Source organism: Petaurus breviceps, unplaced genomic scaffold (genome assembly GCF_028583685.1).
Source record: "Petaurus breviceps papuanus isolate PSGF00001 unplaced genomic scaffold, PetGlider_PUasm1.0 90925, whole genome shotgun sequence".
Lineage (NCBI taxonomy): Eukaryota > Metazoa > Chordata > Mammalia > Diprotodontia > Petauridae > Petaurus > Petaurus breviceps.
Window position 1 is genome coordinate 6,957,796 of NW_027187380.1, and position 14,839 is coordinate 6,972,634.

At 41.7% G+C, this 14,839-nt stretch overlaps 1 protein-coding gene across 5 annotated transcripts in view; it reads left to right on the plus strand.

Moving 5' to 3' along the window:
* Positions 1-14,839, plus strand: part of MAPT (microtubule associated protein tau) — a 165,365-nt gene that overhangs the window by 79,787 nt on the left and 70,739 nt on the right. For 3 of the 5 annotated variants that reach the window (XM_069076206.1, XM_069076209.1, XM_069076205.1), the window contains exons 3-4: positions 131-214; positions 3,136-3,216. The exons of 1 other annotated variant lie outside the window; for it this stretch is intronic. In XM_069076206.1, the coding sequence (XP_068932307.1) occupies positions 131-214; positions 3,136-3,216 (165 nt within the window). The remainder of the gene's footprint in view (positions 1-130; positions 215-3,135; positions 3,217-14,839) is intronic. One more of the 5 variants, XM_069076207.1, reaches the window with a different exon arrangement.

Genomic DNA, 14,839 nt, shown 5'->3' on the forward strand with positions numbered 1-14,839 from the left:
ACACACACACACACACACACACACACACACACACACACACACACACAGCCCTCAGCAACAATAGAAGGTCTTCATGGCTTAGGCAGGAGGAGGGGCAGTCATTCTGAAGGGTTCCTTGTGTATGTTACAGGATATTCTCCTCACATCCCAGCCGATGATGGATCGGATGAACAGGTCTCTGAAACATCTGCTAAGAGCACTCCAACTACAGAAGGTGGGGGACTTCCTTCTTTCATTGCTCCCTCCACCCAGTGCCTGGCCATGCTCCTTGCCTGTGTTTTGCATTGCTTACGACCAATCCATTTCATCCTTCTCTGACCAAATGAGCAAGTGTTCCCTGTACTCCTAGAACAGAGAAATGCTTTTTTAGGTTTCCAGGAATGGGCCCTGAGAATGTTTCAGAGCCACATGGCGTTCTCTTCCATTCACCAACAACTCACTCATTACAGTGGCAGCACTCTCTTAGGTCTATGCATTGGATGCAGAGCTTTCTGGAAGTGTTCCTTTCTGTAGTGTGGGTACGTCACACCTATCCTTCCGTCCCTTCCCCCATTGCTCCACCATCAGATCTGGGTCTGCCATTCCTTGGGCTCTGTGCCCAATTATGGCCTAGACCCCTAGCTTCTTAGTCTTGTTCCTCAAAGACTTTTGCATCCTTGTAAAGCATCTTATGTGTTGTTAGATTCCCAAATCATCTTTTCCCGTGTCAGTCATATTCTTTTCTCTCTAGGATGGTTCAGAGCAGCCATAAGCTGCACTCCAGTCGTCCCTTCAGGCCTTGAAAATTTACCCAAGCAAAATGTACCACAAAATGTATCTCATCAGGAGCAGGCTGGCTGCCTTGACTCCCTTCTCACTGTACAATGGACAGTGCCTCTCCAAGATTCTCTCTTGTGATTTATTGGGTAAGCATTTATTGAGCATCTTCTGTGTACTCAGCACCAAGAGCACAGTGAGATTTGAGACACTTGTCAAGGATATTCTAGAAGGGATTTTTATTCATATGTAGATTAAATTAGACCACTGTGGTCCCTTCAAACTCTGAGATTGTGTGATTCTTTGGTGTCCTTTTGTTCAGCCATTCAGTTGCGTCCAGTTCTTCATGACTCCATGGACCATAGCACACCAGTACTGGCCGTGGGGTTTTCTTGGCAAAGATACTAAAGTCATTTGCCATTTCCTTAGGCAAACAGGGTTAAGTGAAATGCCCAGGATCACACAGCTAGTGTGATGTGTATGTCTGAGGGCAGATTTGAACTCAGGTCGTCCCGACTCCTGGCCCAGTGCTCTGTCCACTGAGCTGCCTCATCCTTAGAGGATACCAAGTATGTTATAACTGAAGTGTGATATAAAGAAAATATGGTAAATATTCCTCACTTTAGTTCTTTGAGGTTTACAAAGTGCTTTTCTCACAATGACCTCATGAGGTAGAATAGTATAAAAATTATTGTTTCCATTTTACAAATAAAGAAACTGAGGCTGAGGGGGTGAAGTCATTTTCTGATGACCACATAGCTAGAGGTGTCAGAGCCAGAGTTTGAACCTGGTCTCCCGACTCAAAGCCCAAATTACTTTCTACTTATGCTCATAGCTCACTTTTATATGGCTGCTTTATTTAAGCCAAAGTTTAGGTTAATGGGTAAAGCAAAGATCTCTAAGCCAAAGATCTCCTTTGACTCTCATGCCAACTATGGGAGGTAAGTGCTATTATTACCCCCATTTTACAGATGAGGAAACTGAGGCTAAAAGGTTATGACTTGCCCAAGTCTCACAGCTAGTAAATGTCTGAAGGAGTGTTGGAACTGAGGTCTCTCCAGCTCCAACACTCTTATTGCCTAACTGCCTGTAGATTAAGGTGCCTCTCATCCTCCTTATATTCTTGGAACTCAGTCTTGTCAGGGAGACACATTTGGAACTTAATACCACAAATTTACTCAGGACTAAGATAAAATGCTTCCTGTTTTTCTCAAGATGCTACCAAGACCACCTGACTCCCTTGACAATGTCAGCAATGATAGTTGTTCATTGTTCAATGTCCCTTACGGCTGTTCTTGGATCTCTTGGCTTCTTGCCTTCCTCTAGGCTTCAGCATCAGGTGATGTCACATCCAAGATGCCAACAACAAACGTTTTTTGTTTGTTTTTTTAAAACCTCATACCCAGAAGCTCAAGAGTTTTCTGTAGAGAAGTGGAGGATGGTTCCTTATCCTCAGAGATTCTCTGAGAGCTCTGACCCAGACCCAAGGGTAGCAAAGATATTTGTTGTCCATCATTTCACTCGTGTCTGACTCTTCATGACCCCATTTGGAGTCTTCTTGGCAAAGATACTGGAGTGGTTTGCCATTTCCTTCTCCAGCAGCAAGGATATAGGCAAACAATATTGCCCTTTAACCTCTATTTGGAAGCCCAGAGCTGCATTTGGGAGGCTCTTAATTAACATGGGACTCCTAGGCATCCAAACTTGGAAAACTTTCAAAGACTGACAATTCTCTGCCTTTGTAGGAAGGCTCTGAACATCAGAGGGTCTTTCAGATGTGGGGGAGTTGGGAATGGGGATAGAGAAATGAAATTTCAAATTGGCAGGCTGTGTGAAAAGCATTCATTAGCTCCATCTTGACAAGAGGGCTGGCACCAACTCCAGGCATCAATTATTTTCCTTTGTAACCCGGGTTGAGAAATATAAGCCTGCCCATACTGTGCCACACAGATAATTGCCTCTCTGTTGTTAAATATCCCTCTAAAAGGAGGTTCCCACACTGTACCAGGGGAAAGACAGTGATTAAGCCTCATCTTATCTTCACCGTTTTTTTAAGTTGTCCAGAACCACTCTATGGATGTGTGACCTTGTGTATAGACTTGGAAGGTTGGCTGTCCCTGGTTTCCATTGCCAATAGGCTGTATGTTTCCTTTGCTGCCATTGCATGGCCAGAATACCATGTGCTTCTTTACTGATGAGTGCTAGGCCTCCGAGTAGCTTGTTGCTCTGGTTTTTGCTTTTTTTGCCATTGTTTTTGCATGTGATCTCGTCGCCTCTGCTTTGCCTCTCCCCCTTTCTCCTACCATGCCACCCAAGGCAAGGTGGAACCTGTTGGCATCCTCCAGGCACCTCTTAAAGCTGACTCTTGGTGCCTTCCAGATGTGACAGCACCCTTAGTGGATGAGCAGGAAAATGAAGATCAGACTGCAGCCCAGGTGGAGATACCTGAAGGAACCACAGGTGAGGACTTTTTGAGACTCCAGTAGGAGAGCTAATGGTGCCTCATGGGCCCAGCCAAGGGATTTTCCTTAAGAGTAGCATCTACACTGAGGAGGGGGAAGGTTCATCCCAGCTGTACTTTGGTTTCCTTTCTCTGCTCTTCTGGTAGGGGATGCTATGGAAGAGCTGCTCAGAAAGTTTGGCTGTGACATTTGTTGTGTTAACCTGATAAATCACAGCTTCATTGAGCCCACAACTTTGGTCCAGAGCTTGCTACCAAGTCCTACCCACATGCAGACTCAAAACAGATATACAAGCCTTCTTTACTTTGCCAGTCACTCTGGCCTTTCCTAGACAGCCTTGAGCTCAGTCACCAGTATAAGCTGACTACACATTAGCCATTCACTGATAAATCTGTGACTTAACCTCTGGCCTCCATCACCTTGTTGTCTGTCCATCATGTGGCACAAGATCTGATATTCGAGCCCATGCTTGACCACTTTTCCCCGAGATCCCCATTACCAGCACTTAGCAATGAACTGAGTTGCTAATACCACTTACATGACTTTTCTTTCTCCATGGTGTATTTCACCCACTGTGATTGTAGAAAGTGTTGAGAAGCATCCATCAGTGCCCAAGTTCATTTGGCATCCTAATACATGAAAACATGGAACAGTACAAGATGGTACCTGTCCCTGTCACTTAAAAACTACACGAGCTTAGTGACTTCCAAACTTCCATGTAATTTTTCTTTGTAGCCTCTAGAGCCAGGGTGGAGAACCTATGACCTTGAGGCCCTCGGGTGCGGCCTTTGAGTTCAAGTTTTACAGAGCCAATCCTTTTTTAAGGGGATTTGTTCTGTGAGGTTTGGATTTAGTCAAAGGGCCACCTTTAAGGATCTAAAGGGCTATGTGTGACCTCGAGGCTACAGGTTCCCCACCCCTTCTCTAGAACAAGGGCTGCAGGTGGGGAGTGTTATGAAGAAAACAATATTTAAACCTTGAAGCACCCCCTAAATGTAGGCTATTATTATTACCATTTCTATTTCTGTGATTGTTATTCTGCCTCTTTTCATGAAGTCAGTGGATAAAGAACCACAGAATCAGTGGTTGAGTGGCTATTATTACTATTTCTGTGATTATTATTCTGCACCAAATCAGTGATTGAGTTTGGTGTCTGGTTTCCCTCTCCACTCCTTACACTAGGGAACTGCAATATACACTCTGATGTTACCTCAAATGCCTTAACTTCCTCAGTCCACTCTGCTCTCCTGACCCATTCCTCTGCTCCTCCTTAACTACACACGGCAGTGGCCATACCCTTGCTTCTGCTATTCCCCTCTAAGTGTTACACTGCCCAAAGTTTCAAGAACTCCGAGCTTCCTTTATCCTCCCATAGTCTTTTATCATTTCCCTTCTCTCTCTGTCTGTCTCTCTCTCCCTTCCAGTATCCCTAAACCTACCCCTTTGCCAAGACTTCTAGTTTCTCCAACCTATCAGACCATTCCTCCAACCCTTGCCATTTTCCCTGGCCATCACCCCTGCTCAGACTACTGTCTTTTTAGAGAACTACTTGAGTTTGTACTCTTTACATAACCACCATTTTGTACTCTCAAATCTCTTACCACCTTGTCCTTCACCATTGTGCCTTGTCAAATGCCAACTCTGTCTTACTCTCACCATCTGCTATTCAAATGTAACTGAAGGGAGGTAAAAGGAGTTACAAAACTAAACTGACTCTTTGTGTCCACAGTAAATTTAGGTTCTCTAATATCAGTTGGAGGGCAGCAAGGTGGTTAGAGCACCAGGTCCAGATTCAGGAAGACTCATCTTCCTGAGTTCAAATTTGACCTCAGACACTTGCAAATTGTATGACCCTGGAGAAGTCACTTTACCTTGTTTGCCTCAGTTTCCTCATCAGTAAACTGAGCTGGAGAAGGAAATGGCAAACCACTCCAGTATCTTTGCCAAGGAAACCCCAAATGGGGTCACAAAGACACAACTAAAACAACTGAACAACAAGAATCTCAACTGGACCCTTACTGAAGCAAGGCTAAGTCCCTAAGTGATTCTCTATCCCACTTACCACAGTGGCTGTTCCAGACCTTCTCTTTTCTTCTCAAGCCAACCATACCTCCTACCCCCAGCCTCTCTACTGAGAACTGCCTCAAACTTTATTTTTAAAAATTTAAACCATTTGCCACAAGCTCCTTCTTCTCCCCATCTCTTTTCCCCCTGAATTTCTCCCACACTATCTCCTCCTTTATTCCAGTCTCTGATGAAGAAGTGGTCCTTCTCCTTGCCAAGGCCAGCCGTTCTGCACATGTCCTTGACCACCCCTTCCTATCTTCTCTGGCATTTTGGCTCCACCGTCCCCTTTCTTTCTAATATTCACTTCTTGTCCTCTGCTTCCTTCTCTGCTGCCTCCAAATATAGCCAGGTAACAAAAAACAACCTTCATTAGATCCTACTGTCTCTGCCAGCTGCTATCCTATCTCTCCTCCCATTCTCAAATAAACTCCTTGAAAAGCTATCTACACTGGGTGCTTCCACCTCTGTTCTTCTTACTCTCTTTTAAAGCCTTCACAATCTGGCATTCAGCTTCATGAGAGCCTTCTTTTTAAGTGACTTTCCCATGGTCACACAGCTAGTAGGTGTCTGAGGTTAAATTTGAACTCAGGTCCTCCTGACTCCAGGGCCACCTAGCTGCCCCTGTGTATGGGCATACAGCCTAAGCCTCTCTCCTGAGCTCTAGCACAGCCTCATTAATCAGACATTACAAATTAAATGCCCCCACAGGGTTTATACTCAGTAAGTCCAAAAGGAATCTTCTTCCCCTCAAAACCCATCTCTCTTCTAAACTTCCCTGTTTCTGCCCAGGGCACCACCATCCTTCCTGTTACTCGGGCTCGCACCTGTGTTATCATCCTTGAGCTTTGATTTTGCCCACCTCCCATAACCAAGCAGCTGCCAATCTTATTTTTTCTAGCTCCATAGCATCTCTCAAAGATGCCCCCATTCTCTCCACTCACAAAGTACCACTTTAATTCAGGGCCTTATCACCTCTCATCTAAAGTCCTTCAGTAGCCTCCTCTTTGATCCCTCTGTTTCAAATCTCTCGATTCTCTTCACAGAGACAACCTCACAGTTGTCTTTTATCCTTTAATCTCCTTTAATAAAAAGATTTGTTCTGTAAAACTTGGACTCGGTTAAAAGGCCATACCTGAGGATCTAGAAGTCCACATGTGGCCTTTTTGGGGGGGGTTCAAAGTCTGTGCAAACACAAGGAAATGAAGCCAGGTACGGACTGTTAGAAGCATAGTAGGTTCACCTACCACAGGAAGAACTGGGGCGCTGGTCAAACTGGAGAGAAAGAAAAACCTCAGGGAAGAAGATCTGGCTTTAAGGCCATCTCCTCACTGTTGCTTCCCCCTTCACAGATGCTACCAAGGTCAAACAGGAGTAGGGAGTCTGCAGCCTCGAGGCCACACACGGCCCTCTAGTGCAGTAGAGGTCCTCAAGTGCAGTCCCCACCCCTGCTGTGTCTAATCCATTCTCCATACGACTCCCAAAATGATTTTCCTAAAGCGTGGGTCTAAGTCTCTCTCCTATTCAAAAACTCTAGTGACACCTCCACCTCCCCCCATTCTTTTACCTCTAAGGATCAAATACAAACTCTTCTGTTTAGTATTTTAAATTTTTCTTCTTTTCTTTTAAAAAAATATTTTATTTTCAATTTATGGAATAAAATGAGCATTTTATGACAGTATTTTTAAAAATTATGATGGCACATGACACTGCAAATCTATTATGTACACCTTGCATCTTGCTGTTCCTTTTAGATATGTAATAAAGTTACATAAATTTCCCTTTTTTCCCCTTTTTTTCTCCTTCCCCCCACTCTAATGTGATGTATAAAAAGTTTGAGAGACATAGTTTCTGGGTAATTAATCATTTTATTAATTATTGCTACCAGATAATTAATAAAAGGGGTCAAGGGCACTCTCGAATACCAGGGACCCTTCATGGAACCCACTCGATGTTCATATGCCCTTGGAGAGTGGATTTTCCTGAGGGTGGAAATCAACTCTGATTGGTTAACAAGTAATGAGAGCATGAATGTTATAAGGAGAGGAGGACCTGTTCTGGTGAGGGACTGGGGGAAATGGCAAAGTCACTCAAACTTTGACTAGAAAGTCTAGTCTATTCTGACTAGAACACAGTGGGCTAGATTGCACCCAGACTAGATTTTCTTTGTTAGGTTTTTCTAGTTGGATGGGGCAACAACTCCATCTAGTTAGGATGGTCTAGGTGGGGTAAATTTTGGGCAAAGTCAAAGATCTCGTTGAAAGACTGGACTTTGAAATAGGAAAAGGAGAAAAAAAACTGGATCTTCTCCATAATTGGTTATTTAATATAAGAGAGAAATAATCATTTGTCTCACTAGAAATGGCTACCATTAGACACAAATATGTATACATATATACATACATATATATGTATTGGTAAAATCATTCTATATATCTATGTATCACTTCTTTCTCTGGACACAGATAGCGTCTTCCTTCATACACCCTTTGTAGTTAATTTGGGTATTATATAATAGTCTGGGTATTATACAATATTTACAAATAAAATTATTTATTTGCTCAAAGCTGTTCTTAAAACAGTATTGCTGTTGTTTTCACAAGCTTGCTGTGATATTACCTTCCCTCCCTACACCATACAATCTATTACTTTGCCTCTATTTTGTATCTTCTACATGTCCATATCTGTGTTTTGTCTGCCCTGTTAGAATGCAAATTCCTTGGACGCAGGATTATTTTTGCTCTTGTCTTTGTTTCCCCAGTACTTACTGCCAGGAACACAATAAGTCCTTAATAAATGTCTGGTGAGTGTAATAGAGATTTGCCCACACAGTCCCTATTTGAAGATACAGTAGGGTCTAGTAGTACAGCAGAGACATGGCCAAGCACTGTCCAGATCATGATATCTTTCTCTAAATAAGGCAGCTGGTAGCACAGTGTCAGGAAGCCCTGAGTGCAGATCTTGGCCTCAGAGTCTTCCGAGCTGTGTGACCGTGGGCAAGTCATTTTACTTTGACTGCTCCGGTTTCCACAGCTATAAATTGGGGATAATAATAGCTCCTATCTGCCAGGGTCAGTCTCAAACACCTAATAGCTGTGTGACCCTGGGCAGTCTGCCTCAGTTTCTTTGTTTACAGAATGGAGATAATAATAGCACCTACTTCCCACAGTTATTGCAAGGATAAAATATTTGTAAAGTGCTATATACATGCTAGATACTACTTTTAATTGCTATTGGTGGTGGTGGTACAGCTTGCTTTGTAACTATTTTAGTTGGCCTAGATAGGAATTTGTAATGTTAGCTTTATCATTATCACGAGTTTGAAATGGATATAGCCATGGTGAACTATGTGCCTCCTAAAAACAACTGTCAAAACATCCTTCAGCTTCTGTTGTCAAATGTAAGCCAATCTATGAGGGTCACCCCTTAGAGCCAGGGGTGGGGAACATCCTGCCTCAAGGCCATGTGTGGCCTTCTAGGTCCTTGGGTGTGGCCTTTTGACTGAGTACAAGTTTTACAGAACAAATCCTTTTGTTCTGTAATCTCCTTAGATGTGTTCTGTGAAGTTTGGATTCAGTCTGCTGCACTTGAGGACCTAGAGAGCCATGTGTGGCCTTGAGGCTGCAGACTCCCTACCCCTGTTTGACCTTGGTAGCATCTGTGAAGGGAATGACTCCAGCAGTGAGGAGATGGCCCTTGAAGCCAGATCTTCTTCCCTAAGGTTTTTCTCTCTCCAGTTGACCAGCGCCCCAGTTCTTCCTGTGGTAGGTGAACCTACTATGCTTCTAACAGTCTGTACCTGGCTTCATTTCCTTATGTTTGCACAGACTTTGAGCCCCTCCAAAAGCTCCCCTGATCAGAGGTCCTGCAGGGTTTCTGGCCATTCTCTTTGTGCCATCCTGGACCGGAGCAAAGTTTACTTGTATTTCCCTTTGGTTTTATTGACTTATTTCATCTGGTGCCCTTTTTCATGTTCATTGGAGAACTACTTAGATGTGACCATAACCTTTTATATCATCATCCTTACTGGCAGTCTCCCAACGATGTCTTCATCTAATTCATTCATTAAAATGTTGATCATAACAGGACTGAGGAGACAGAGCACTAGAAAGCTCTCTTTGGGTCGACATCAATCCATTAATCTCCACTTTCTTAGATTCAACCATCTACAAATTCATATGATAGTACCATCATTCAGCTAACATTTCTCCATCCTTTCCATAAGATATAATGAAAGATTTTTTGCCAAATAGGTCTTTTTGTTGTTGTTCAGTCTCGTTTTTCACTAATGTCCTACTTTGTGACCCTCTTTGGGGTTTTCTTGGAAGAGATACTAGGGTGGTTTGCCCTCCTCCAGCTCATTTTACAGATGAGGAAACTGAATCAAACAGGGTAAAATGACTTGCCTAGGGTCACACAGCCACTAAGTGTCTGAGGCCAGATTTGAACTTGGGTCTCCCTGACTCCAGACTTGACATTCCAGATCCACTGTGCCACATAGCTGCCCCAAAATGCCTTACTAAAATCCAGATGTATACTGTCTGCATCGTTTCTTTGTTAACTGTTGAAAAATAAAATAAAGTTAGGCTGGCGCAATTTATTCTGAGCAAATTTATGCTGACTTCTAGGGATCCCTGCTTTCCTTTCCTGGTACTCCCAGGATAACCATTGTAGAATTTTTGCCTGGAATTGAAATCAAACTGTAGTTGCAGGGTTCATGTTCTTAGCCTTTTGAGGACATTGCCCATCTCCTAGCTCTCTAGGAAGCTTTCCTCTCTCCCCAATTCCCCACAGCTTCCAGTGGTGATTTAGCAGTAACACTAGGGAGTTGTTCCAGCCCCCTGGATGTGCTTTATCCAGGAGGCTAAGAGACTTGAATTCATTTAAAGTTGCCTGGCACTCTCTTAACACCTCCTCCTCTATCTTTAGCATCAAATTCCATCTCTGATTTGTTTATTCTACCCTTACAAGACTGAAAGTTATTTCCAAGATGGAAAGAAATTTAGTATTTCTGTTTTGTCTGTTAAATGTAAATATTATACTGTATGTCCCAAGCAGTGGATGTCCCTCCCCCTTCTTTGTTCCTCTTCTTGCCCCCAAAATGTCTTTTAAAACCTTTCTGACACACAGATTTGGAAAGGTCAGGGATCATCTAGTCTCTGTTATATGTGAGCAAGAGTTCCATTTAAAATACTTCAAACAAATGATTGCCTAATCCAGTCTTTGCATAATGGATATACAATGATGAAGAATTCACTTCCTGATTGGGCAGCCCATTCCACTTTTGGACAGCACTTAATTGTTACTGTTGATCATTTGTGTCTGACTCTTTTGACACCATTTGGGGTTTTCTTGGCAAAGATACTGGAGTGGTTTGCCATTTCCTTCTCCAGCTCACTTGACAGATGAGAAAACCGAAGCAAACAGGCTGAAGCGATTGGCGCAGGATCGATTGCACAGCTACCAAGTGTCAGAGGCTAGATTTGATCTGAGGTCCTCCTAACTCCAGGCCCAGCACTCTATCCATAGCACCATCTGGCTTCCCTTACTTAATTGTTAGAAATTTTTCATCTACATTGAGCTAGAGTCTGCATCACTGCAGTTTCCATCTGCCATTTCTAGTTCTGCCTTCTGGGGCCAAGTGAAACAAGTCTAACTGGCTTTCATGCCCTCTCTACGTATTTAGGCTTTCTCCAGACTTTACATAGCCCATATCCACAAGATCATAGGATCTTAGTTTTAGAACTGGATGGGACTTTAGAAATCATCTAGTTCAAACCCTTTATTCCACAGATGGGGAAACTGAGGCACAGAGGTGAAGTAATATGTCTAAAGTTGCACAGGTAAAAAGTAGCAGATCTGAGATAAGAGCTCAGTTCAGTCTCTTTCCTCTGCACCATACTGCCTCTCCATCTTATCCCTGTATGACATGAGTTTGAGATCCTTCACCACCTTGGTTGCTCTCCTTTGGACACATATCAACTTGTCAATGTCCTTCTAGGAATGTGACACTTAGAAGCTGTTGTTGTACTCAGAATGTAATCTAACCAGCTGAGAGTACAGGAGAATGATTACTACCCTTGTTCTGGGGGCCATTCATTCTATTAATGTAGCCCAATGTAGCTTTTTTGACTGCCATATTGTATTATTAACTCTTAAGAAGTTTGAAGTTTTCTAAAACCTACAGGTCTTTTTTCACCTGAAATTTAATCAACTAGTAACGAGTACTCCACCCTGCACTTATACAATTGATTTTTTGAAATTGTGTGTCGAATCCTTTTTGTTGTCTTGTGTATTATTCATAACATTCAGTAGCCTGTCTTGCTTCGGAACGTTCGGTCATTTTCAGTCGTGTCCAACATTTTGTGACCCCATTTGGGGGTTTTCCTGGCAAAGATACAGGAGTGGTTTGTCATTTCCTTCTCCAAAGTATCCCAGGCCGGATTTGAACAAACGAAGGTAAGTTTTCCTGCCTTCAGGCCCAATGTTCTATCCATTGGGCCATCTAGCTGCCACTTATCTTGCTTATAAACATAAGCCATCCTGCCACTAATAATTTTAAGTCCATCCCACAACTTAACTTCACTGTATGACTTCAGGCAGAAAACAATCTCTGTGAGCCTCAGTTCTAACATATGTAAAACCCCCATACTACTCATCTCAGTGTTGTTTTATGGATCAAATGATAGACTGTGCGTTTTGTAACCATATTAATACCAAAAAATGGGAGCAATTAGCTATTGTTACTCTTTCAGTCTATAAACAATTGAATAAACATTTGTTAAGTTGCTACAACATGGAAGGACCTTTACTAGTGCTGGGGATACAGAAATAAAAATGATGTGTTCTTTAAGCCAGAACCATATCATTTTAACTCAGAAGTTTTTAGCCATTATTGTGTCAGATGGTCTTCATGGCATTCTGGTGAAGCCTCTGCATCCTTTCTCAGAATTATGTTTTTAAATTTAAATACATATAAAAGACCACTACCTAAAGGGTAGATTCAACATATCCCCAAATATGCTTGATATGAAATGGAAGAAGTAACAGAGACAGTTCAGACAGAGATCTATTTGAGAAAGTGATCACTTTGATCTTTGGGGATTCTTTGATTATGTGTCTCTGTTTGAATCCTAATTCATGAGTTTCCTGTGTAGCTATATTCATCTCTGTAGATGCTGCCTCCTTTTCTTTTCTTCTCCCCCTTTCTTTTTCATTGTGTTCATTTGAAATTGTGTCATCAGAGATTGGTCTTTTGAGAGCCTTCCTTCCATTTAAATATCTTCCCTTTAAGAGACTATGGCCTTAATATCCAGATGAACTTTTCCCTAAACTTTTTGAAAACCACTCTCCTAAAATCCAGGTTATATGTCTGACTATATCTGTTCTTTACACTCCTCACCTATCACAGACTTCAGAAGGACATGATTGCTTTCTCCCATTTTCCCATCACTTCCATTTCACCAGTTAGTTTCTCCACAGTGAATTATGTTCTATTGCTTTTTCTAACTTATTAGAAGAGGTGAAATTGTCAACAAGACAAGAGTTTACTTTGATAATCTATTTTTTGTGTGAAATGAGATTTCCAACAGATATCCATGTAATTGTTGTGTCCTGCCACTAATTACATATATATGCATATATACACTTGTTTTGATACCAGTTTTTAATCATCTGAATCAGAAATTTATCATTTTTCCCTTCATCTTAGGAGGTAATTTGTTATTATATATTATTATAATATCAATATATTATTCACTTATAATATTGTGTAATATTATATTACTATATTATTTATATATTATATAAGCTATACAGTACATTATTAGATATTATTACATTAATATATAATATATTATTAGTATTAGAGTTTTCCTCTTTATCATCACCATATTGTGTTACCCCCTCAATCTAATGGTTTTCAACATCACTATATCAGATCATATATCTAGAGCTGGGAGACCTGTTAAAAACCTAATCCAGCCCCCCCATTCTTCAGATGAGGAAATTAAAGTGTATACTTTCCATTGCGGGCTGCTTAGCCCCATCTTCTTCTACAAGATTGTGGAAGGTTTCCTTCAAAAAAGATCTACTCTTCTGTAACTCTTTTTCAGTGATGAATTTCATGCTACCAAGGCTTGTGAGTGTCACCCTACTAAACCTTCTTTCATTGAAGGTCAAGTTTAATTTGAACTTGCCTGTACTCAAGAGGGGGCAGTTAGGTGGCTCCATAGTGAATAAAGTGCGAGGCCTGGAGTCAGAAAGACTTATCTTCCTGGGTTCAAATGTGACCTCAAACGCTTACTGGCTGTGTGAGTCTAGGCAAGTCACTTCAGCCTGCTTGTCTTAGTTCCACCATCTGTGAAAGGAACCGGAGAAGGAAATGGCAAACCACTCCAGTATCTTTGCCAAGAGACCCTCAAATAAGGTTACAAAAAGGCAGACATGACTAAACAAAAATGCTCAAGAGACAGTAAAGCATAGTTAATGAAACACTGGATTTGGAATTAAAAAAAGAAACCCTTGGTTCAAATCCTTTCTCCAATTCTTTAGCTGTATGACTTTAGGCAAGTCAGCTAATTTCTCTGTGCCTCCATTTTCTCATCTGCAAAAAAAGAGAAGAGTGACCTTGATAAAATACTTTCAGCTGTAAATTTATCATCCTGTTATCTGTGTATTGATATAGGAATATCTGAGTCTTTATTTACAGCCCTTGTTCCTGGGTTTTTTTTTCCTTCTGTAAATTCCTAGTTTTTTCTTCTACTATTGTTCCCTTCCCCCCACCACCACTTCCCATTTGATAGCTAGTGTTCAACATTCTATCAGAGCTTAATATCATCAGTTTAAGGCTTATTTTATAATATTGACATATAGATATCCTTTCCATTCCTAACCAGCACCTTTTATTCCATAGTCTTGAAGATTTCTCCAGAAAACCAAATTTCTGTTCTTTGACCCCTCAATCTCTGTATCCATCTCTTCATTTTCTATCTCTTCCTTTCTTCTAAGTCCTGACCTTTACTTGGAAGAGTGATACAAATTGGGTTTCCTCAACTCCTTATCCATAGTCCCATATTATAAATACCTAGGTCAAATGCTTAAAGCATGCAGAATTTCAGCGTTGGCCATCTACTCCAATGTACACAAGAAGAAGAATCCCTAATAAAACACACCAAGTGTACATAAGTTGTCCCTGAGTTGCAGAGAAGGTGCCAGCCTGCATTGGTAGAGGGAACTTAGATGGAAATTTCCCAAGCCAAGGAAATCACACGTCCAGGTCCTATCCCTGTAACACGTGTCCCTGATGTAATAATGTCACTTACATTTAGCCAAATGATCGATCCTATCGGGATCCTGTTGGATTCTGTCTCTCTCTTCTACTGTGCATGTTGACCCTTCCAGCTTGCAAACAGCTTTCACCCACAGGAAGAGAATGGCTTATTCATCCCAGTATCCAAAGTATCTTCCTCTTGTTTAGAAAGCCAGAGTTTGTGATTAGGAGATGAAGCTCATTCTGCCTATTGAAGAGTCTAGACTGTTATAGTTAGCAGCAGCAG